Consider the following 22,835-nt stretch of genomic DNA (forward strand, 5'->3'; position numbering starts at 1 on the left):
ACATTTAGGGTATCTAGTTTATTACCATTTAAAAATTCAAGACTAATTCCAGACTTTTTAAGACTAATGCCAAATTTTTCAAGACTGGATTATTCAACAATTAGTGATGTATTGATACCAAAATGTAGCGATTCTCAATTCTTGATACTAATGCCAATTTTTATGATTTAAAAAAAATTTTGAATTTTACACCAAACCCTGTCTTTATGTCATAAAGTATTAATATGTAATGGGGTGTTTTTCAAGTAAAGTAAATTTTTGCAATACAAAATTCGAAAACATTTGGATTTTTTGGATGATGAAAGAAAATCTTCCACGACCAAGTAGACATCATCTTTAACTGCCTCGGACGTCATTGTTGCCGTTCGTGATCGCGGAAAAATTATGATCATTTCCCGGGGCCGTGTAGACATCATCATTGACTCCACGGCCACGGAAACGTCATCGGCAACGTCTGCGATGATTGCGGCAAAATCATAAAAGTTCCCGACTTTCATACCAAAATAAAGACTAAATCCCGACTTTTCAAGACCGATTTGAAATTCAATACTAACTCCCGACTTTCCTGTTTTCCCGACTACAAGACACCCTATAAAAATAATAAATTTTGTTTAAAAAAAAAATCAAACTTTGAGGTTCCTACTAATTTTTTTAATTAATTTTTCTACTTAACCAAAAATAATGTGAATCTTCATATCTGAGCCTCCCCCCTTTAGCCGCCACTGCAGAGCCCTAAGGGAATTTACTTTGTTTTTCTTTTGATAGCTCACCTACAGACCGAGACCTTTCTTTGTACACCTCTACCAAGTTTCTATGCCCAGCAGTTCTCTAAAGTTAGTGGAGACAAAGTTTCCAATTAAATATTTAGATTCCCCCATGTTAATCTTATGGGAGAAAACCCAACTTCGATAGAAGATCCTGCCCAAACTAATAAAGATTTCAAAAAATGAAAAAGACTTTGTAAAACTACAGATCAGGGCCATTCTTTTGACAATTTAATCATCAATATCAGTCCAAAAATGAGGGAGGTGTTCTGTTTACAAAAATCTGCTTAGCGTATTATATATATATCTAAATATATAAAAGGTAAAGCACTTACTGACTCACTGACTGACTAACTCACTCACTCACTCACTCATCACTAATTCTCCCACTTCCCATTTACCTAGGAGGCTGAAATTCCTATGAAATTGGGCATTAAATAGGAAAACTAAGTAGTTTTTATTCTGATCGGGCTTTCGGGCTCCGCCCCAGTGGCTCTGGAGTTTCCCATGTTAACCTTATGATTTTTCATATTTAAAAGGAATTAATGAATCTTAACAGCTGTTTCAATTAAACATGCTGGTTCTGTTCTGTGATTTTCAATAGCATTAAAGTTACAAGGATTACCAACAGGGTGCAGCACTATTATTTTTTTTATTTTTTCTTTATGACAACACCTAATTTGCAACCAAAAGGTGAGTGAGAGTAGCGAACGAACTTCAACCTGGAGGCGAGGTAGGCCCTGTACACATGAGGGCGGCAGCCGCCGCGGTTGCTATTTCGCGGGAACCGCGGCGGTTGAAAGTACAAAGGAGCAAATGGGACCGTTCACATGCAACCGCCCACTTCCAATCAACCGCAACGAACCGCGGCGGTCGTAGATTTCCCTTCGACCGCCGCGGCTCCCGTGCGGTTGAAGTTACTAGATTTGGAATGAGAGCGTACACATGAGGGCGGTAGCCGCCGTGGTTGACTGCAGTTGCTACTATAGGACCACAGACATCTGCGCGCTTGCCCTGTGGACATCGCTCTCTCTCTCTCTCTCTCTCTCTGTTGGTGAAGTATGTAGCTTTGGCTGGAGTTAATGTAGTGCTCGTAGTGTAAGTTTACAATGGCCATGCGTGCTGCTGTGGAACCAGAAAACTTTGACACTGAACTGTCCATTAAAGAAGTACAAAAAGAAGATACGTTTAGGACATAAACTAAAAAAGAATGCGTGGCAAGAGTTTGTTGAGTTTTTTCCTGAAAAGAATTGTCAAAGCGTTACGCGTTTAAAAGAAAAATAATTGGGTAAATACAGTACTGGCTGTCGAGCGACGGTCAATTCGCACCGCAACCGCAGCGTAACCGCGGATCCAACCGCTGCCATGTGTACGGTCCTAGGCGGTCACCGTTGCGGCCACCGCGGCGGCTGCCACCCTCATGTGTACAGGGCCTTAGCATAGCGAACGAGCTAATCTGAAGGCAAGTGAGCGCAGCGAACGAGCTCCAACCTAAAGGTGAGTGAGCGTAGCGAACAAACTTCAACCATTACGTGATTGAGCCATGCGAATACTTATGAAGTTAAACGGGGCAAAGCCCGCGGGTACAGCTAGTAGAATATATAGATATCAATTTTTCATCAATTTTCAATACCGGTATAGGTTGTTCCTAGTTTTAAATCCATTTGAAATCTGTTTCAATTGTAAATTTGATTTCAATCACAATGTCCACCACACTTTTACACCACTTTTTACAAAACCAAAACAATACTTTTTAATGAAATGGCGACCATACAAAGTAGGTATTTTAAGCCAAGTATGAATGGAGATGAGTGTAGGATGAGAATAGAATGAATGTGTATGGTGTTACATTTTTTGTGGTAAACATTTCATATTTACATTTGTAACTACTTACTCAATTTTAATTAAAAATATAATTTCTTTACTTTACCATTCCTGAAACCCTGAAACTTATTTCAATTCATATTTCTCAAGCTTCCTGAACTTTGTAATCCAACCCATTATTTCCTGTTTTCAATACTCAATCTCTGTAGCTGTCATTCTTAATCATCATTTCCTGTTTACTGTACTTTTCCAATGATCAGACAGTCTGGGCTTGTTCCCAAAAGTAAGTGCAAGCTACGCATCCGTTTTCCTGTGACGGGACAGAGAATATGCTAATAAACTTCTGGAAGCATCGACACGTGTGCAAATCACGTGGACTCACAGAAACCAATCAGCTGTAAGAAGACCCTGGCTGTATGACGTATCACCACCCGATTGGCGGAGAGGTTCCGGCATCTTTTGCGACCCTCTAAATTATCTGCGGAAGAGATGGAGAGTCGGAGAGTCTCCTAGAATTCAGCTTAGCAAGTTAGTTAGTCTCCAGTCTCCAAAATCGTTAAATGTTTCGTTGAAGTGTCGCGCATGTGTTGTGTCTATGTAAAGTTTAGATCCCATGGCCTGTTGTCACTTTAGTGGCAGAAGTTAGGTTGTGCAAACTCAAACACCAAGTGAAATATGTATGTACCAATTTAAATCCATTGTAACCATAATTTATTTTAATTCTAAATCTGCTTGCTCACTCACAAAATAATTAAAAGGGAATGTTTTAAACCTTTGTTTCTCTCTTCCTAGAGAGAGATTCTTCAAGTATAAACTTAGTTTTATTTTATTAGTTTTTCTTTAAATTTTATTTTATTTTAACAACTTATACTTTTATATTTCTAATTCATACTTTTCATTTTTTATTTTATTTTTCCTTGCACTCCATCTCCCTAATCTTTTGACTTCAATCTTTTGATCTTGGGTTTAGTTCTTTCTTTTAAAATACCCTTTCTTTGCTGGTCTTTTGCCATTTATAATTTATTGTATTTACAAAAGTTCGTTAGTTCAATCTGTACTCTTCGTAGAGTATGCACGAAGTAAAAATTTAAAAACTACGTTTTCAGGAAAATCAATTTTAAAATTTTTTGTTTCGCTTTTTGAAACTTTTTTTATTTTTTTTATTTTATTGACATTTGAAGTTTCATAAAATGTCCATGGTAACGCAATATCTTTAGTGGTTTTTTATTAATAGAGCATCTTTGTTGGAAAAACACGAAATTTTGTCACGACTATCATGGACATAAAACTGAATATTAAAAATAGTTAATATTATTTTTATAACTATGTTTTGCTATAAATTAATTTACTTTTATGGCCATTATACAATAAACAGCTTACTAAGCTTTTTGTATATTTGGTCTTTCTAGAAAAAATAAAAAAAAATAAAAAAAATGGAAAAAAGCCAATAAAATCTTTTTAGTTTGTATAACTCCGAAAAAACTTACCTGAGACCCGATAAATAGTTATGTTTTTATAGAGGTATGCTTCTCCCTAGTAGCACAAATATGTATTTTATAAATATTTTATATATTTAAAGTTGTATTTGATAGAACCTCGAATAAAATATAAATATAATATATCTTTAATAATAGTTTGATATATTCAAATATATATTTAAAATATTACCAAAAAGCAATGCAAAATATAAATTAAATATAAGTTTTGAATATATAAAATAGATTCATAATATATTTTGATAAAACAAGTATAGAATCTATAATATACATATTTTATATGTATATTTTTCCTATTAAATATTTAAAAAAATTATGTGTTGAGAATATTTTAAATATATATATAAAATATTTTTGAAACTATATTATATATTTAAATTATTTATAAATATATTTTGAAACACGTCAGATATTTTTTATTAATAAAATAATTTTATATTTGTAGAATATATATCCTATAATCTTTTATAATTAGCAAATAAATAATTTGCATCTTTTTGTTTTTTATAGTGTCTATCAATTTATACATGCATTTTTTGTATGATAATTGCTATTGTGAAAGCGTTAAAATTAGGTTTATAATAATACGTACTCTGAATGGTGTCACTCTATCATACACGTAAAGAAAAAAAAGCATATAGTTAAGAGGCAGTATACATGTTCGACAGCTACATTTGGGTCAAACGAAAAAAAGTGTTGATGGGTTTTATTTTTTTAATTGCAATATGTGACAATGAATGTGATCATAGAAATCTCGAATGATTGGCTAGAAAAGGGTGCTAGTGACTGGCGACCTTTTAAGAAACTAATTACGGTTGTAGATGACGTTCTAAAAATAACTATTTGATTTACATATGCCATAAATTACATAATATTTGTCATAGTATTTAAATTAATTTTTGTAGTTTACTGTATTTGTATTCGTGGAGACTACTCACTATTCACTACAGCACTATTCAACTCAACTACTTGATGCCCCAAAGCATATTAACAGAATCATATTATACTGTAGTATCAAAAATATTTCGAGTATTGCAACCATTGCAACTGAGGGCCACTCTTTCACCATTTGAAAACTAATGCTATCAACAGTCACAAGTAGCTCAGAGGTAAGGTAGGAGGCTCATAAGTCGAAGGACCCAGGTTCGAGACCCACCCGGGATGAAAAAATTTTATCCAGTAATTTTTTCAAAATTTGTTTTTATGAACTATTTAATCAATTTAATCAACTGATAATTGTGTTTTTCATACTAAATCTTTATTATTTTGTGTTTTTATGTTTAGACCCCATGGGATGTTTGGAAGAGATATTAAATACATTTTTTATTTAAATATTATTCACTAAAATATATTATTGGAACATATTTTTTTAATATTTAATAGATTCAAAAACATATTTTTTATATATTTAATATATTTTAAATATTATATAAAATTGACATTAATACACACTTGAGATATATAAAATAGATTTTAAATACATTTATTCATATGTATTTAATATATATTTGTGCTACTAGGGCTTTTGTGTATAAAACATTGAAATATGATGATATTTTAATTTTTGAAATTTTTATGCTAGAAATCATAAACGTGATGGTCAGGGTCAAGCGGTACGGTCGTGAATTACCTGGAATAATCTAAATCTTCTAAAAAATCCTTCAATTATACTGTTAGTTATGGTAAAAATATGTGTTTTAATTGAACTAAACTGTTCAATTTACAATTTTATTTAAGTTATTGTCACGACCAAACACATTATAATCCATAAGGCTGGATTGGTCGTGAAAAAACCCGCGATGGTCGTGAAACTTTAGTCGTGACATTACGTGTTATTTGGCTCTGTTCTGGCGGTAGCCCTGCACCTCATGTTCGAGGATACAAAGTGGAATTCTAGGTTAATCTAGCAATTGAAATATCTTATAAACAAAAACTAACACCGTGTCTACTTCATCGAATGACTGCGTATGGTCATGGACACACCAAAATTACAAAAAACACAAACTTGCCTTTATTGATCTTGTAATTCCCCCTATCAACTCAAAACAACCGGTACTACAATCCTGTCGTACACCCTGAACTAGTCTCTAAAACGAACTGACGCAATCAACGCCAGTCTTGCCACCGTCGTGCTCCAAAGTTGAAAATTTTTTTGACGCCAAATCGAGGGACAGACTTATTTTGTCATGGTAGTCAGTTTTCAGTGACAATAAAATTATAATATGCTCCTTTTTTGTAAGTTTAATAACTATTGATGACATAAAAATATGGCTTTATGTATTTTGGCATGAATAATTAGTCTAAAACAGCGTGAAAGTTGGAAAATGTACCCTAGGGACACGTCATGGTCGTGAATTTCAAGACTTTAAAAATACAAAAAAAATACCTAGAACCTATTTAAAACTAAATAAATGTGTGTAACATTTTGCCCCCGTCCCAAAAAATATTAAAACACATAATAATAAACTACAAATCCAGTATCTTCGAAGTAAAAGGCCAGGGACATGAAAACGTACGTTTTTAAATTTTCACTCACTCACTGTTTCTGTAATTTGTTATTTTGCTCTTAATTTCTTTATTACATTCCTCTTGTAACAGAATGCCAGTGTTTTACTGTTCCTGTACCTCAAACTTATGTCAAGTGAGTTCTGTCAAATTAAATTAATTACCAAATCAACAATAATCATGAAATCGAGTAAGTAGTTACACATTAATTATGCAAATGTATCAGTGTTTCGTGATTTAATAACACATTTAAAGGTGTTATTGAGTCACAAAACACAGTTCAAATATTACCTTTTTGGCTAAATCACTAATAATTAAATAAAAGTATTAATTATTTCTTACGTGGTGAATTTGAGTAAGTCCTCTGCAATCACGGAGACATAATCTTCTGCTTCTCCCACAGTTGCTATAAAATCACAATTATCTTCCACGATCACAGAGACATCTTCACCCCGTTCTCAAAATAGCAGCAAATTCATGACCATCTTCCACAAAAAATTGTTGTTCCGTTTTTTGAAATTTTTATAATTTTTTAAAATTTCATTAACATTTGAAGTTTCATAACATTAAGAGTTGGCAGAAGTCAATAAATAGTTTTTCATTGTTTTGACCGTAAAATGCCACGCTAAACAGTGGTTGTCCGAGCGCCGATCTGCAAAAACATGCGTTTACGTAGAAGCATACTAATCATGCACCGTAAGCTTGATTACCGATTAGAAAATTTTATTTGATTCTTAAATATACTTTCTGTTTGAATTGCTTTTCAGATTTTTAAAACTATCAACTTTTTAACTTTCAACTTTTACTTTTTTTTTTTCAACTTTTAGAGGTTGAAAAAATCACAGTTTAAGTCAATATATTTATGTAGTTTGACAAAATAATAGGTAACAATTAAAATTAAAAAGTAGACAACAAAAACATCTACGCTTTCAATAGCTACAAAATGAGTTATTTTGCAACTTTTTATTTTAATAGATAATGCCGTAATGCTTCAACCATTAACATTGCCGTAATGGGCAGAAAATCCAAGATGGTCGGCGGTCCTGCCGACTTTTAATGGCTCATTCACAGGGCCGGTTCTAGGAATTTTTCAGAGTTAAGCGAACACCCGAATCAGCGCCACTTAGAATTCCCCCCCCCCCCACCCCACGAACATCACTTAACCGTATTTGTGAATTTTCACCCAATAATTTTGGGAAGAACTTTTTTATAAGTTTAGGTTAGAAGAATACTTGCAATAAAAGACGGTTTATTATTCGCAGAAATTTAACATTTTTACACTTTTACTCATCATATAAACTTTAGCAAAACCAAGGCCACACTAAAAAAGCAGGCCATAATGCTCGTCAAGCATGACGTGACGATAGAAGACGACCATGACGTAATGTTTGCCATTTGTGATCAGCTGCTTGTTTTAATCTTTCCTTGGAAAATAAATAAATAAATACCTAAGTCATTGCCGTCTTCTATCGTGACTTCTTTGGGCGGACTAGACCAAACTAGACTCGCCACCAGATGATTTAAACAAAAATCTACTAATTGATTTGGCTTGTTTTTTATCTTCCTCTTCCAAATTCGCCTTATGCTTTCTATAATAAGTGCCCGATGGTTTCTTTTTTTCTGCCATTGTTTTATTAGTATCGGCTCGCAAGATGTTTTACTCATTCATTCAGTTTAAACTTTCTTCTTATTTAATGCGCTAATCATAAATTAAACTTAAAACACTCGTAATCATTCACTCATCAACAATCATGAATCATCTCTTCAAAACAATGCCAATACGATACCGATACGGTATACGTATAAAGCTAAAAGAGTGCAATACAACGTAATGCTCTGTTCTAGGATCAGAAGCAGAAGGGAGGGGGAATTTTCTTGTTGTGACAAGTGGCGCTGCGCGCTTGCTTATCTCGAGCGCATGCATGAGTGGAGTGAGAGTGAGTCGTGAAATGAAACCCACAGGCGCCGCGCCGTATACGCTGCTGAGCGTCAGCTCACCACAAATCGAAACTGCAAATGGCATTGAGTCCTTGAGTTGTAGTGCAATACAACATACACATTTTTCAAGTGCTGTTGGTGCTTACAGAATAAATGCCTTTATTGTGGTGCTTTGAACACTTGAACTCTGAGCAAAAATAAACAAAAATTACGTTGTTCACATAAAAAAAATTTGTTCCGATGGCACCACGGCGCCACTTTTTCGTGGCGCCATATGCGGCCGCGTAGTTCACGTATGGGTTAAACTCATTCATGTTCTCTTTAACACATAAGCTACAGCTGGTCTATACAGATGGGATGCCTACTTCAGTATCCAACAATATTGTGGCTGAGTTCCTGTATTGATCATTTAATGTGTCAGGTCCAAGAGAGCAGATCAACCAGCTGACTGCCTACCTAGACATGTCGTTTGTGTACGGCTCAGACGCGTGTGAGGCCCGCATGCTACGCAGCTTCTCTGGAGGCAAACTCAACTACACCAGGTCTCCCACCCGAGGCAGAGACTTGCTGCCTGAGATATACGATCACATTGAGTGTCGCTCACCCGACAAGTTGTGCTTCATTGCTGGTATACCTTGCTTGAATCTGATTAACATTATGATACCATATTAAAAGCTTAGTTGGAGTGTGTATGGGTCTACTATTTTATGGAATCAAGTAAATGCAGGTACTTTTAAGTTATTTTTGGGAGAAAGATCACCTGGCTTAGGAATAAATTAAGGACGAATAAATGAATACACTACTTACTTACCCAAGCAAAGAGTCCCAATCAGTTGATAGCACTCAAAGAGTTTGCAACTAATTCAAAGTTTTTATCCCACAAGTGCATTTTTTTAGAGGGGAGTAGAAAATGCCAGCTAAACAATGACACTTTCTTTCTCCCTCTTTTACGTTTACTACTAGCCTATAAAGCTTTTGGATGAATATTACGAGATTCTGTATACATATCTTAACATTGTAGATATTCACATAACACTCTCCTGTGTTTCAACTACAGGTGATGCCAGGGCCAGTGAGCAGCCGGGACTGGGATCATTGCACACTATCTTCATGAGAGAACACAACCGCATCGTAGGGGAGTTGGCAGTGATCAACCCACACTGGGGTGACGAGGTTTTGTACCAAGAGACCCGTCGCATCATGGGAGCAATGTACCAACACATCGTGTTCTCTGAGTGGCTACCTCGCATCTTTGGCTGGGAGGGCATCCGTCGACACGGGCTTACTCTACAACATGAGGGCTACTACACTGGTAAAGTCACCTTACTGTAGAGTATCAACTAATATGTGTGCTTTGGAGCTCATTTCTTTTAACATATAAAATTTAAACTGTAATATTACATTTATTATAATTTTCTTATTGATTTACTAATTGTCATGTCAGATTGAGTGAGACACTCTTAGTTTTTGTGCCTAAACCTAGGAATTACTGTATCCATTAAAAATCCAATCCCAAGGTTTTAAGGGGTCAAATAAGTAGTTTCATTAAAATTAAATTTTCCAAAATGTTTTAAAAACTATAATCAATCTTTATTGATTTTGTTTGTGTCTAGTTCTATTCATAGGATTTTATCAATTAGAATGACGAGTAGGGAGGGATGAGGTAAAGGCTCTTCTAACAAACTCTGGGGGTCATTCTACTAGATGCTAGGAAGCAATCTGGTTCATTGGTAGCGCAGTTTAAGTGATAATGCCACAACCTCCTTGATGTATCCTTAAGTAATACACATGGTTCCAAACAAAAAGCCTAGCGTCTTGGGATGTGGAGGTGGGACATAAAAAAAACCGCTCGATATCAGTGCTATTATGTTTATCCAACAGCAATAAATTTGTTGACTGGACAAAATAACAAATAGCGACTGAGGTGGGGGAAAGGTTCTTGTGTGCATGCACATCCAGCTTGCCACTTAATTTTATACAATCCAAACAAGACTGTGTGAAAAAACAACAACAAATCGGTTGTAAATATTAAGCTATAAACATTTTTTGTTGCCATTTAGGCCTATAGCTTTTCTAAATAATATTTTTACATGACATGGATTGATTAAAAAAATATTAATATAACTGATGATATGTTTAAACTAAGGGACCTACAGTTTTTAGTGGAATCCGAACTACATTTTTGCCTTGGTATTAACGAATTGGTCTAAATTATCAGGATAGTAAGTTACTGCGGATTGTCGTAGTTCTCACTAGAACTAGATGTTGGCAGTATCGCATCCACAGTGCATGCCTATAAATATCCACAATTCGTGACCTTCTAGTAGCTGGATACAGGACGACGCCACCGTCCCAGTCATCACAGTAATACAATAATCATACATATGTTACAGGCTATGACCCCAGTTGTGATGCAACAGTTATCAACGAGTTCTCAGCCGCAGCATTCAGGTTCGGCCACAGTCTGCTGCGTCCTGTGTTCCGCAGAGTAGATCCTCAGTACAGAGAGAAGCAACCCCCTGTGCGACTCAGGGATCACTTCTTCAAACCAGAAATTCTCTACCGCCCCAACATGATAGAGGAAATCATACTAGGACTTGTTGATACCCCCATGGAGACTTTGGATAACTTTATCACCGAGGAAGTCACTAATCATTTGTTTGAAAAGACCGGAGTTATTTTTTCAGGAATGGACCTAATATCTCTCAACATGCAGAGAGGTGGGTTACACAATTGGATTTTGGATACTGAAGTAGACATACCATCTGTAAGGAGCTGCTGTCGCCAATATTTCTTTCAAAAAGAGTATAGTGGAATGAGCCAGTCACAGAACACGCTTATGAATACAATTCTATTTTCATTTTCTATCTTATTTTTTGTCAGATGATGTAGCATACAATAATTTGTTCTATCAGTTTGACATGGTTAAAAATATGATGTATTCATTCAACAGAAATCACCAATTTATTACATCAGTGCAATCTGTCGATGGCTCAATTCAATTTAATTAAATTATGTCCAAAAAACTGGCAACAGCTTTTGTCTCACCACGGCCTTTTATTATAGGAGGCCATGGCAATAATCATAATCTAATTTTGTCCAAGTAACTTTTTAATAAGTCTCTGTAACTATGAAAGGCCAATAATTTAAATAGTTGGTAGATTTATTAGTTTAACGAAACCTCATCACTTGTTTGTCACATATCTGTTCTACTAGACATCAGTTATGGCTTAAACAATTAATCAATTTGAAAACATCATGTCTGGTCAAGATCTCTTACAAACATTTATTTAACATGTAGCCCGTGATCATGGAATACGAGGCTACAACTACTACAGGGAGCTCTGCAACATGACTCGTGCCAGAGACTTCAATGATCTGCGAGGTGAGATGTCTCCGGAGCTTGTTGAAGTGTTGAGGACAGTGTACGACCATGTAGATGACATAGACCTATTCCCGGGTGGTATGAGTGAGCGAGCGCTACCCGGTGGAGTGCTTGGACCTACCTTCGCCTGCATTGTCGGACATCAGTTCCGCCGCTTACGGTCCTGCGACAGGTTTTGGTATGTCATCCACCACTATGTTATTACATTGTATATTACAATTCTTAAGTGAGATTGTACCTAGGTTATATTTTCAGCAGATTCTTTAATCAAACAAGCTGATGCATCTGTAAAAACCAATTTAGATTGGCAGCTATGTTGAGCTCTAGAAATATCAAATATACTTTTCTCAGGATTGGACTGGCAACCTTCCGATTTGTAAGTGACAACTGGTATATACAGCTACTCAGCTGTAATAGTAACTGCAGTCAAGTTACATTTTGGGATTCTAAGCAGTAGAAGGAGTACGGTAGGCTACGATAGTTTAAAGCCCAAGAAATTTGGTAATACATCAGTACAATTGACTACAAATGGCATAGAAATATCTTTGTTATTCATGCAAAATTCTGGCAAAACAATAATACAGCGTGGTAAGGCATAAACAAAATGGACATGCTGCTTAACCATGTATAACATTGTCTTATAGTTTATTCCATACAATAAAATTTCTGTGATTAAAAAAATGATCATCAAAATATAAATATATAAGAATGTAAGTATTAGATGTATCTCTGTTTTACTTGTAGTAAGACAAAAGTGTTAAGCTAACTAAAGCTCATTGTGGTAGGTATGAGAACAATGACCCACTGACAAGGTTCACGCCAGCTCAGCTGACTGAGATCAGGAAGATGACCATCTCTAGCTACATCTGCAACAATGTGGAGGGGGCTGCGACGATACAGAGACATGCGCTGGACCTGCCTGACCCTTTCATGTGAGGTTGATATTAGTATTGTTTGTTAATCATGATGAAGCTACAAAAATATGATATTGATTCAAAAGAAATACTAGTCGGCTACTTGCTTTTTTTTAAGATATTGTTATAGTGATTCTTTTTTTAGGCAACCACTAGTTTCAAACATAAAACTATTGTTAACCTCTCTAAGTCTTAGCTGTTGATTTTGTCTCTTTATTTCCAGAGAGTAAAAATGTTCAGATTTCAGTCCACTTGTTTGATAAAATTTTCTAAAAAATCAGTAAATGTTCTGGAGAGATATCATGTTTCTTTCCAACTGACACACTTCTATATCATCATTTTAGGGTTCTTGATACCCTAAAAACTTAGAGCAGCCCAAACCTACAATTTACAATGATGACTTCAGTAGGTAATATGAATTTTCCATTGGGAATTTCATTAAAACTAATTAGTTACTCAACTGAACCTTTTTAATCTTTAGCTTAATAATTTCTTCCACAGTTGTAATTACGGTGTAAGACAAGCATATTTTTACAAATTTACATTGATATGACATCAATAACACTGATTAATTAGGATGAACCTAATTAAGGCAATTGTGTTGTAGGAACCCCCGAGTGCCTTGTAGCAGCATAGCCAGGGTAGATCTGACAGCGTGGAAGGACAGAGCTGCATGTGCTGTAAGGAACACTGCCATAGACATCGGGGCAACACAACACATCTCCCCCTGTACCACCTGCACCTGCACTAAAGAGGGGGTGAGTACATATTCACTATTGATACAAGTAGACACCCCTCCTGTGTTTGATTGAAATAGAGTCCTGATGTCAATTACTAAAGTTTTGTCTAATAAGCTAACCTTCTAACCAAACCAAACTAGGAAAGGAAAGTTCAACTTACTTTAAACTATCTTATGTCCTATAAACCATCATAGTGATGAAACTTACTTATTTACTTACTGCTGTGGCTCTTGGTACCGGTACCCAAGGAGGTACTTTGCCTTGCCTCCAGATTCCACGATACATTGCTTCCTCCCCTCTTCTTCACAGGTCTCTTCTTACTTGATCTCTCCACCTCAACTTGGGCCTTCCAGTAAGGTCTTCTACCCTCAGGGTTGTTGATTAGGGTGTTTTTCAATAAGGAGCCCTCTTCCTTTATAAACACATGGCCCGCCCACCTCAATCTTCTACTTCATAGTGATGAAACTATAAGAATAAACAAATTTTGCCTGTAGCATACTGTTTGATTGGCTCATCAAAGTATGTTATCGTGTTTGGAGAAAAGTTTTCTACAACTGGTCTGTATATTCGGGAATGTCTACTTCAGCATCCAGTTCAATGGTGCTATGCAAAACAAAAAAAAACCCCTAGAGCTTTATGTTGTTTATTCACCTACTACAGTAGTTCACCTATGTTGATTAGTAGACCAAGGAGAAACTGAGTACAGTAATTATTTTGCCTTTATCGAAATATTTTAAGAATTTACTGTTTAGCTTTCCTGTCTTTGTTGCTTTCAAAAGATTTCTTAATGTTTTAGATAATAAAAAAAAACACAAATAATTTGACATATCTGAGGCCAAGAGAAGATGTTCTGGCTCACATTTTGTCTTGTTTGCAGCCTGTATGTCAGTCAGTGAAGGTGACCAACTGTTTCCAACTGGCTCGTCAGTTCACGTCCCAAGCCGTGTTGGACGACACTGTATGTAAGGTCCAGTGTGCCTTCATCTTCCGAGCACTGCAAGAGTTCTCTGAACCTCTTGAAGACAATCAACTCGGCTTCAGCTAGACAAACTGCAGCTTCACTCTCTAGTCTCCAACAAACACACAGTTCAGTACAAACAGCCTAGTGTATATGTGTGAGTAAATGCCCGAATTGAGGATAAAACTGACTTTCAATAGTTTTGAAATTTAATTTATTTACATTTCTTAAACTTGCTATTTGAATTAATGCTCGCTACAGTATATGAAGATTTCTAGTAGTATTTAAACTGAATAGGCCAAACAGTAAATATTACTTTATTCTGAATGTTAAAATTTGACTAGTGAATAATAAAAAAAATACTCTTGGAAACCAAAATCTGCGCTCAATTTCCATCTGTATAACATAATTGGCTGTTTTTGTTTGAACTGATTGTAAAATCTACCCTGTTATTGAGATTCATGTTCAATACATTTAAATCTTTTAGGTAGGTAATTGTTTTACAAAACACACCTCTTTACTTTAAGAATAATAAGAAAGGATGTTTAAAAACCTGATTTCGTGGAATTGTGGACACATTTTGTATGCCATTTATAGGGATACACCATAACCAGAATTCAACCGTGTGTTTAAGTTTATGGTAATTTACTATGATCAAAAGTGGTCATGCATAGATTCTGTACTTTAAAATCCTTTATTTTATGGGGCCATTCAATCATTGGTGCAGTGATATATGTGTGGTGAATTGTATTTTCCAACACTCAGTTTGAACATAATACATTTTATCATTAGGAAGTACAGGAGAATATGGACAAGACGTTTAAACTATTATTTACACTGTAGCGTAATAGCCTATTTTCCCATGTAATTCACCGGTGCTCGCACCCTATGAGGATTTATTATAACTCAATGCTACAAATTTACACTAGGGGTCTACCACAGTAAAGTCAGTTTAAAATATGTCTTATTATGTTTTTCTCAAGTTGTTTTGAAATCCATCTCCACTCCTCAATAAAGATGGTTTAAGAGGTACCTATTATTCTTATGATGGAAGAAGAATATCCTCACAGTCTTTCTCCTGAAGTAGAATACATTACAAACAGGCAAAGCAGTTTGTTCTGCTAAAGCACACAAGTCAAACTTCCATTTTATAATGCATACCGTAATAATGTTCCACTAAGAATGGTTTTGATATATAATCCAAATAGTCCCAACACACTACTTCACAACCTAAATGGCAGAAACCTCATGTGCCTGTTATAACCTTGAAACTTGGTTATAAATTAAACATAGTAAAAATTGAATACCGATTCAGTATTAAATCTTTCTACAAATTCAACCAGCATTCATTAACTTTTTACTTTGAATGGTATAGAAATTAATATATAATTTATATTTGGAATAAGTTGTATTAATATATTATTTATACTAAATAGTTTATAAAGTTCATTTAAATATATACAGCACTTATTACAACTATGTCATCGAAGATTTTTTTATATAGTAGCCATAAAATCTACCATATTTGAATATATATCTCAATATATTTCCCTAACTCCAACTACAGTAGCATACCATGGTGGAAGGAAAAAACATAGGTGTGCTATTCCCACATATTCTGACGTCACTCGCCCTAGTGAAAAAAATCCAGTTACTGGCCAGGTTCTGGCCCAGGTTCCAGAATTGGCAGGAACCTGGGCCAGAACCAGAACCTGGCCAGTACTGTTCCAGAACCTGGCCAGTACTGTTCCAGAACCTGGCCAGTACTGTTCCAGAACCTGGTCAGTACTGTTCCAGAACCTGGCCAGTACTGTTCCAGAACCTGGCCAGTACTGTTCCAGAACCTGGCCAGTACTGGTTCAGAACCTGGTCAGTACTGTTCCAGAACCTGGCCAGTAACTGTTCCAGAACCTGGCCAGTACTGGTCCAGAACCTGGCCAGTACTGGTCCAGAACCTGGCCAGTACTATTCCAGAACCTGGCCAGTACTGGTCCAGAACCTGGCCAGTAACTGTTCCAGAACCTGGCCAGTACTGGTTCAGAACCTGGCCAGTACTGGTTCAGAACCTGGCCAGTAGGCCTACTGTTCCAGAATGTATTGGTTGTTTGAGCTTGCGAAGACGACCCACTTTTACATGAGAATGATGTGAAAAAACATAATTGTGTTAGTATTTTATCACGTCTTTCACATTTTCTCAAATTAAAATACAGTAACGTTTTTGTATCCATAGTTTTTTGTATTTTACGTGAATAACTCGTTAAAAATATTTACCTTTTTACATGAGGGAAAGGAATTTATCGACGGGTTTTCCAAAAAATTAAATTTGTATGCTGATATTTTTACATTATTGGTACATGACGATTGTTTGTTATTTCCATTTATATAACTCTTTTGTAGAAAATGATTGTAACCCTTTACAATAACTGCAGAATTATAGGGTCCTCAACCATTTAAGTAAGAAGTAATCATGCTCATCAATAACCATGGTTTAGGCCTATATAAAATTAATGAGTCTTGCCATTGATTTCAGTAAGTAGAAAAGAGTGGAAATTGTGATAAGATAATGGCAGTATTTGTCTGATTGGAAAGTGTAAGTCAAGAGTGTGACCCTTCACACTCTTGACTTACACTTTCCAATCAGACAAATACTGCCATTATCTTATCACAATTTCCACTCTTTTCTACTTACTGAAATCAATGGCAAGACTCATTAATTTTATATAGGCCTAAACCATGGTTATTGATGAGCATGATTACTTCTTACTTAAATGGTTGAGGACCCTATAATTCTGCAGTTTATGTAAGATTAGGTACTCAATTACAATAGACACTGTTATACCTAATAAAAAAAAACTTTTTTGTTATTTCCGTGCTATTCAAACCGTCAAACAAAATGAAAATAACCAAATACATATCTAATATTACCATGAATGTATCTAATATTACATGTCTAATATTAACATGAATCTCAATCATACCTAATATCAGACAATTTTACGGATTGATACACAATTTTTAATTGAGGTTAATTAACTTTTTAAAATATAACAATATTGATTGTTAAATTAACTAATTTCTATTGAAACTGTTTGTAAAGATGGCTTTATGCCAGCATTTTATCGATTTTTTATGTAGGCCTATAAATCTTAGGCCTACCTTAGTGACAAAATCAAAAGACAATGCACAATTTAACACAGGATTATTAGGTCTACTAGCTCCTTTGTTGGTAAAAGAATTATTATTTGTGAATTTTCTTCTATTTTAGTCAGCAAGGTAATACTGCTGTTAAATTGATCATCCATTACAAAATATTTAATTTTGTTAATGTTTATCCATAGGTATTTGAAAAATTACCTCATTAGCAAATGTGTAGGCCTTAATCAATATTCAGCATTATACTCCAACATGTATGTATTTAAAAATATTACATTAGATCTTTGCACTTATAAATAATAATGAATTTTAAAGACATAAAGATTATCTAAAGATTGAGTCCATGAGCCATTTATGGGATGCAGTCTTCGTCCTCCTCAGTCGTTTCTCCCTCCTCAGTCGTTTCTCTCCTGAAAAAAGTAACATTCTATTATTAACATTGAATATATTCAACTGGTGTTGGATGTAAATTTTTAAGAGATGACTCATGAACAGATTTCTTATTCTAAAGCAGAATCAGAACACCTGGCTTCTTTCAATTTACTGAGCCCTTTTTTGCCATTAACTCCTTAAACATATCATTTTGCTTTGGTTGAGAAAATGTTGCAGTTTCCAATAAAAAAAAGTGTTGGTTTTAATTTGTTTGTCTATAGGCCTACCTATTAGTTTTGATATCTTAGAGAGATAGGCTATGTGCAAATAAATCAAGCATCAACTCTGTAAGGCAAATGAAACATTAGGCTAAGTTTTTACATTTTGCTTTGATGGTGACTGACATCATCTATTAATCAATCATTAGGTATCAAATTACCTTCCTTCCTACTTGCTAACAATTCGATTTCATGACGGTCTTAGCCAATCTTTTATCACCGTCTCGATGTTTCTTTTTCTTTGGCCTCTGGAAACTGGTTGAAAAACAGCTTCTGTAAGAAATAACAAGAAGTTTGCTATTATTAATAGTAAGTAGGCTATGTAGCACTAGTAACGTGTCAAAATCTAATCTCAAAACCACCAAAACTTTGAAAAAGGTTTCAGCTTGAAAAGGTTCCATCAGCGAGTTTCTAGATTCAAAACTTTAAATGGGGAAGACAGACAAAAAGAAATTAAACCTTTGACAAGAACTTCATGCACACTTTTTTAACTTTATTTTTTTGCAATCTCGTGTAACGGTGATTTGCCGTTGGGAATAAATAAAATTGATTGAATCAAAATCAGCTTAATATATTTCTCAATGCTGTAAAAGGGCCTAAAAATCAACCATAATAAAGTTTTCCCAGATCTACTCATGCTTAAATAGGGTACAGTTCACAAAACTCGGCATGGTGCAATAAGGTGCTTCGACAAGCATAACCCACGCACATAAAATGTGCCGCAGCCGATTCCCATTCAATTATCACAAATTTCAAAAGTATGGATACAATAACCAAGCTATGTAGGCTACATACATTTATTAACAACATAAAATTTGTTCTAGCCTAACTTACTTTCAGTTAAGAAGTAAACAGGCCTAGAAAAATCCATACCGCTTAAGAAACGTAACAGATTTTGACGAAAATTGGTTAGCTAGAACTTAACTTATATTTACTTATACTTAACTTAACCTAGGATATGTAAAATGTCGCAAAGTTCAGGTAAATTAGAACAAACTGGCTGTCACTGTCAATACCGTATGAATAAATTATTGGTAAGTTATCAGTCGAGAAATGTTACTGATAAGTTAACTTAATTATAACATAAAATAGGCCTCATCCATAGTGTGACAGTAAATAACAAATTAAGTTATTCTAGGAATTGGTCAAACAAATACGTTAGATAGGAGTACATTTTCGGTTTGTTGGAAGTTATTTTTGGTTAGCTAATGCTTTCTAGCCTAAGTTTAATTTACTGCGCTTGGCTCGATTTTATTTTCATCCTACCCTACCTAGCAGTACCGGTAGCCTATTTTTAACTTATGCCTAAGGAATTTATTTTATGAAATCAACTATCCTTTAAGGGTGTAAGAATTATTTAGGTGTAGGGCCTAACAATTGAATTTAAGATATTTAACTTGTAACCTAACTTTTAATCTAGGCTTTGACTAACTTAAGGCTGACTGCATAGGTTTAAGAAAATGATTGTAGTAGGCTAAGTTAGGTATATTCCTATATAGGTTATTAAAAGTTGCAGATTTGAAACTGTGGCCAATGATTCACCTAAGTAAGGTTAAAAAGTGATATCGCATTAGGACATGCAGTAAAACGTTAGGACTCCGTTCAAGTAAAAACCAAACTTTCAAAGAAAGCCCCATCAAGGCTATAGGCCTACTAACAAATGTACTAAGATTAAATCCAATGCAAATTTGTTAGGTAGTCTAAAAACTTATAACTGTAAGCCAAAGCCTGGCTAACTCATTTAGGTTAGTTTTCTATAAGTAACTTAACTTAACTACCGGTTTATAACTTAACCTAACTTTAATCAGTTTAAAGAAAGACTAGATGTTGCAGAATTTTTATCGAACCTAATTTTTGATGTGTAACTCACATTGAAACTTATTAACTAAAGTAGGCCTAATGTTATTTTGAATTCCTTACCTTGGTTTGGGAGACAGCCTCTTCAATAACGATATTCTTTGGTGAAAGAAAACTAAAAAAACTGAAGGTAAACTACCTAACAACAAAAATCTTAGGCTACTAATATAATATGGATACGATTATACACTATTACATTTTAATTTTAAATTGAAAGGACTAAGTTATACTTTTGCAAAGTCAAGAGGTTAGGCACAACAGCCAAGCAAAGATGGCGACGCCGATCTTTTGACAATTGACAGTTGGAGTTGGAACAGAAAAATGAAAAATCAGTCCCCTCCCCTCCTCTGCCACGGACTGCACTGGACCCTGTCATTAGCTCTCAGTCTGGCGCGAAAATTCTTTTAAATTTTAATCTTGCTCAATTTTTCAAAACAATAACAGAAGTTATTTTAATCAATCTTTTATTTTGGTTGTAGAGATAATTATTCTAGGACACATACTTGTCCTATGTATGGGTATGTGGTAGTACTGTAGTAACTTTAATATTTTACAGGAAAAAATCACAAAAGTTGCAAAAAATATAAACCCTAATTTTCACAACACTGAGAGGTTGCACCATTTAAATTTAAATTATAAAGACCAAAATATACTAATTTTGATCAATATAGGTTAAAAAAAACACAGTTTTCCTCTATTTATATAAAATAACATATAAGTTACAGTAGCTTTTTTTCAGAATTTAAAGGGCTCTAACATACTTGTTATTTATAAAAAAATTTTGGCCAATTTTTTAAAATAAGATTTTGCTATTATTTCATGGGTTTTTATGGAAAAATCACCATTAAAAACAAAATTTCAAAAAAGTTAAAACTTTGAAAACCCATGGTTTGGTACTTATTACTTGCTGAATTTCATCACAATCGGACAACACTTGTGGTCTGTAGCTCTGTACAGATTTGCTCATTATGATTATGTATAAATTAATCGTTATCAGTAATCTCCAATTTACCAAAGTGAATAACTTGTAAAAAAACAACAAACACATATAATTGAGTCTGAATTCTGGACCAGAGGCCATTATCAGCCAAGAACAATGCCAGTATCATCCAGTACCAGCAAAAACCTGGCCAGTATAAGAATCAGAATATAGTTTTATTGCCATAATAATACAAAAATGTACTGGGCATAAGTCACTAAAACTATCAAGTAAAACCAGACCCATTAAAATAAAGATACAAACTTCAATATCAGCCCAGTACTCGCCAGAACCTGGCCAGTATCAGCCCAGTACTCGCCAGAACCTGGCCAGTATCAGCCCAGTACCCTCCAGAACCTGTCCAGTATCATTCCAGAACCTGTCCAGTATCGCCCAGAACCTGGCCAGTATCGCCCAGAACCTGGCCAGTATCGCCCAGAACCTGGCCAGTATCGCCCAGAACCTGGCCAGTATCGCCCAGAACCTGGCCAGTCTCGCCCAGAACCTGGCCAGTACTTGTCAGTACTGTGGCAGAACTGGTCAGTTCTGTGACAGTACTGGCCAGAACCTGGACCAGAAAATTTTTTTCACTAGGGCGGATTGCAAACAAAAGATCATGTAACTGTGAAATTAGTAGGTATTTGTTTTTATTTGATTGTTATTGTTTTTATAATAATAAAAACAATAACAATTAACAAATACGTATACTAATTTGACAGTTACAATCAGATGATCTTTTGTTTGCAATCCGAGTGACGTCAGAATATGTGGGAATAGCACACCTATTTTTTTTCCTTCCACCATGGTAGCATACCTACTTTAAGCAGAACCGATACTATTCAAATGAAATTCAAGACTCATGGCATGTTGTGTGGTTGTGCTTTGAGACACTTTTGTAATGTGTACATATGTTTATAAGTTTAGCTTTAACAAAGTTTAGGGTTAGTTTTCCTATCATGAATGTATCTTATATACTTTTAAATCTGTTTTTCTATTGTAAATAAAATAATTTAACTGTTAAGTTAATAAATAAACTATTTTGTATTTGTTATCCTTTTTTATAACTCTTTTTCTGTGGAACCTTGATTGACAAATTTTAATAACCAGTGTGTGCTAAATAATGTATATATAACAATGTTGCTCACAAGATAAATCTAGTTAAATATTTATAATGCTTAATGTTGGACAAGGTCTTGTTAAACAAAGCTTATTTTAAGTAATAATGAGCCAGCAATTTTATACTCAACTATGGCCCGACGTCCTGTCCTAATGTGGTTTTATGTCAAATGCTCGTTCATTTTCAAGATGAGCTCGTTTGCATGGCTCAATCATGTCCTGGTTGAAGTTCGTTCGCTACGCTCACTCATCTTTAGGTTGGAGAGTATATATACTATGACAAAGTCGTGTTAGTTACACCACTTAAACTGGAAAACGGCTGGACCAATTTTAATGATTTTTGGTTCGTTGGATTCTCCTTTTTTACTCGTTCCTTAGATAATTGGATTCACAATAATTTACACTCTAACCATTGGGTAAAGGAATATCGTTACAAATATTAAATTGATTTTAGAACCAAAAGTGAATTGCGTACATCTTAGTTTTGTGATATTCTCCATAGTAAAATCAAAGCAGTGTTGTAGAAAAGCACAACAACACATCTACATATTTAATA

The 22,835-nt window shown here is 34.8% G+C and overlaps 1 protein-coding gene and 1 long non-coding RNA gene across 2 annotated transcripts in view; one reads left to right on the forward strand and one right to left on the reverse strand.

Moving 5' to 3' along the window:
• Positions 1-16,149, forward strand: part of LOC128983605 (uncharacterized) — a 55,829-nt gene extending 39,680 nt beyond the window's left edge. The window contains exons 18-24 of the mRNA XM_054402966.1: positions 8,949-9,155; positions 9,585-9,839; positions 10,921-11,247; positions 11,829-12,090; positions 12,698-12,844; positions 13,434-13,584; positions 14,444-16,149. Of these exons, the coding sequence (XP_054258941.1) occupies positions 8,949-9,155; positions 9,585-9,839; positions 10,921-11,247; positions 11,829-12,090; positions 12,698-12,844; positions 13,434-13,584; positions 14,444-14,611 (1,517 nt within the window). The 3' untranslated portion in view covers positions 14,612-16,149. The remainder of the gene's footprint in view (positions 1-8,948; positions 9,156-9,584; positions 9,840-10,920; positions 11,248-11,828; positions 12,091-12,697; positions 12,845-13,433; positions 13,585-14,443) is intronic.
• Positions 16,150-17,648: 1,499 nt separating this feature from the next.
• LOC128983608 (uncharacterized) lies at positions 17,649-21,758 on the reverse strand. Its single transcript, XR_008489877.1, has 3 exons — positions 20,248-21,758; positions 18,489-18,600; positions 17,649-18,087 (listed from the first exon to the last, which is right to left on the reverse strand). It is a non-coding gene; the product is annotated as an uncharacterized LOC128983608 (long non-coding RNA).
• Between the last annotated feature and the right edge of the window lie 1,077 nt (positions 21,759-22,835).

The sequence above is a fragment of the Macrosteles quadrilineatus genome, unplaced genomic scaffold (genome assembly GCF_028750875.1).
Source record: "Macrosteles quadrilineatus isolate MER2022 unplaced genomic scaffold, UCM_ALF_1.0 Scaffold_1__1_contigs__length_201487025, whole genome shotgun sequence".
In the NCBI taxonomy this organism is placed as follows: Eukaryota; Metazoa; Arthropoda; class Insecta; order Hemiptera; family Cicadellidae; genus Macrosteles; species Macrosteles quadrilineatus.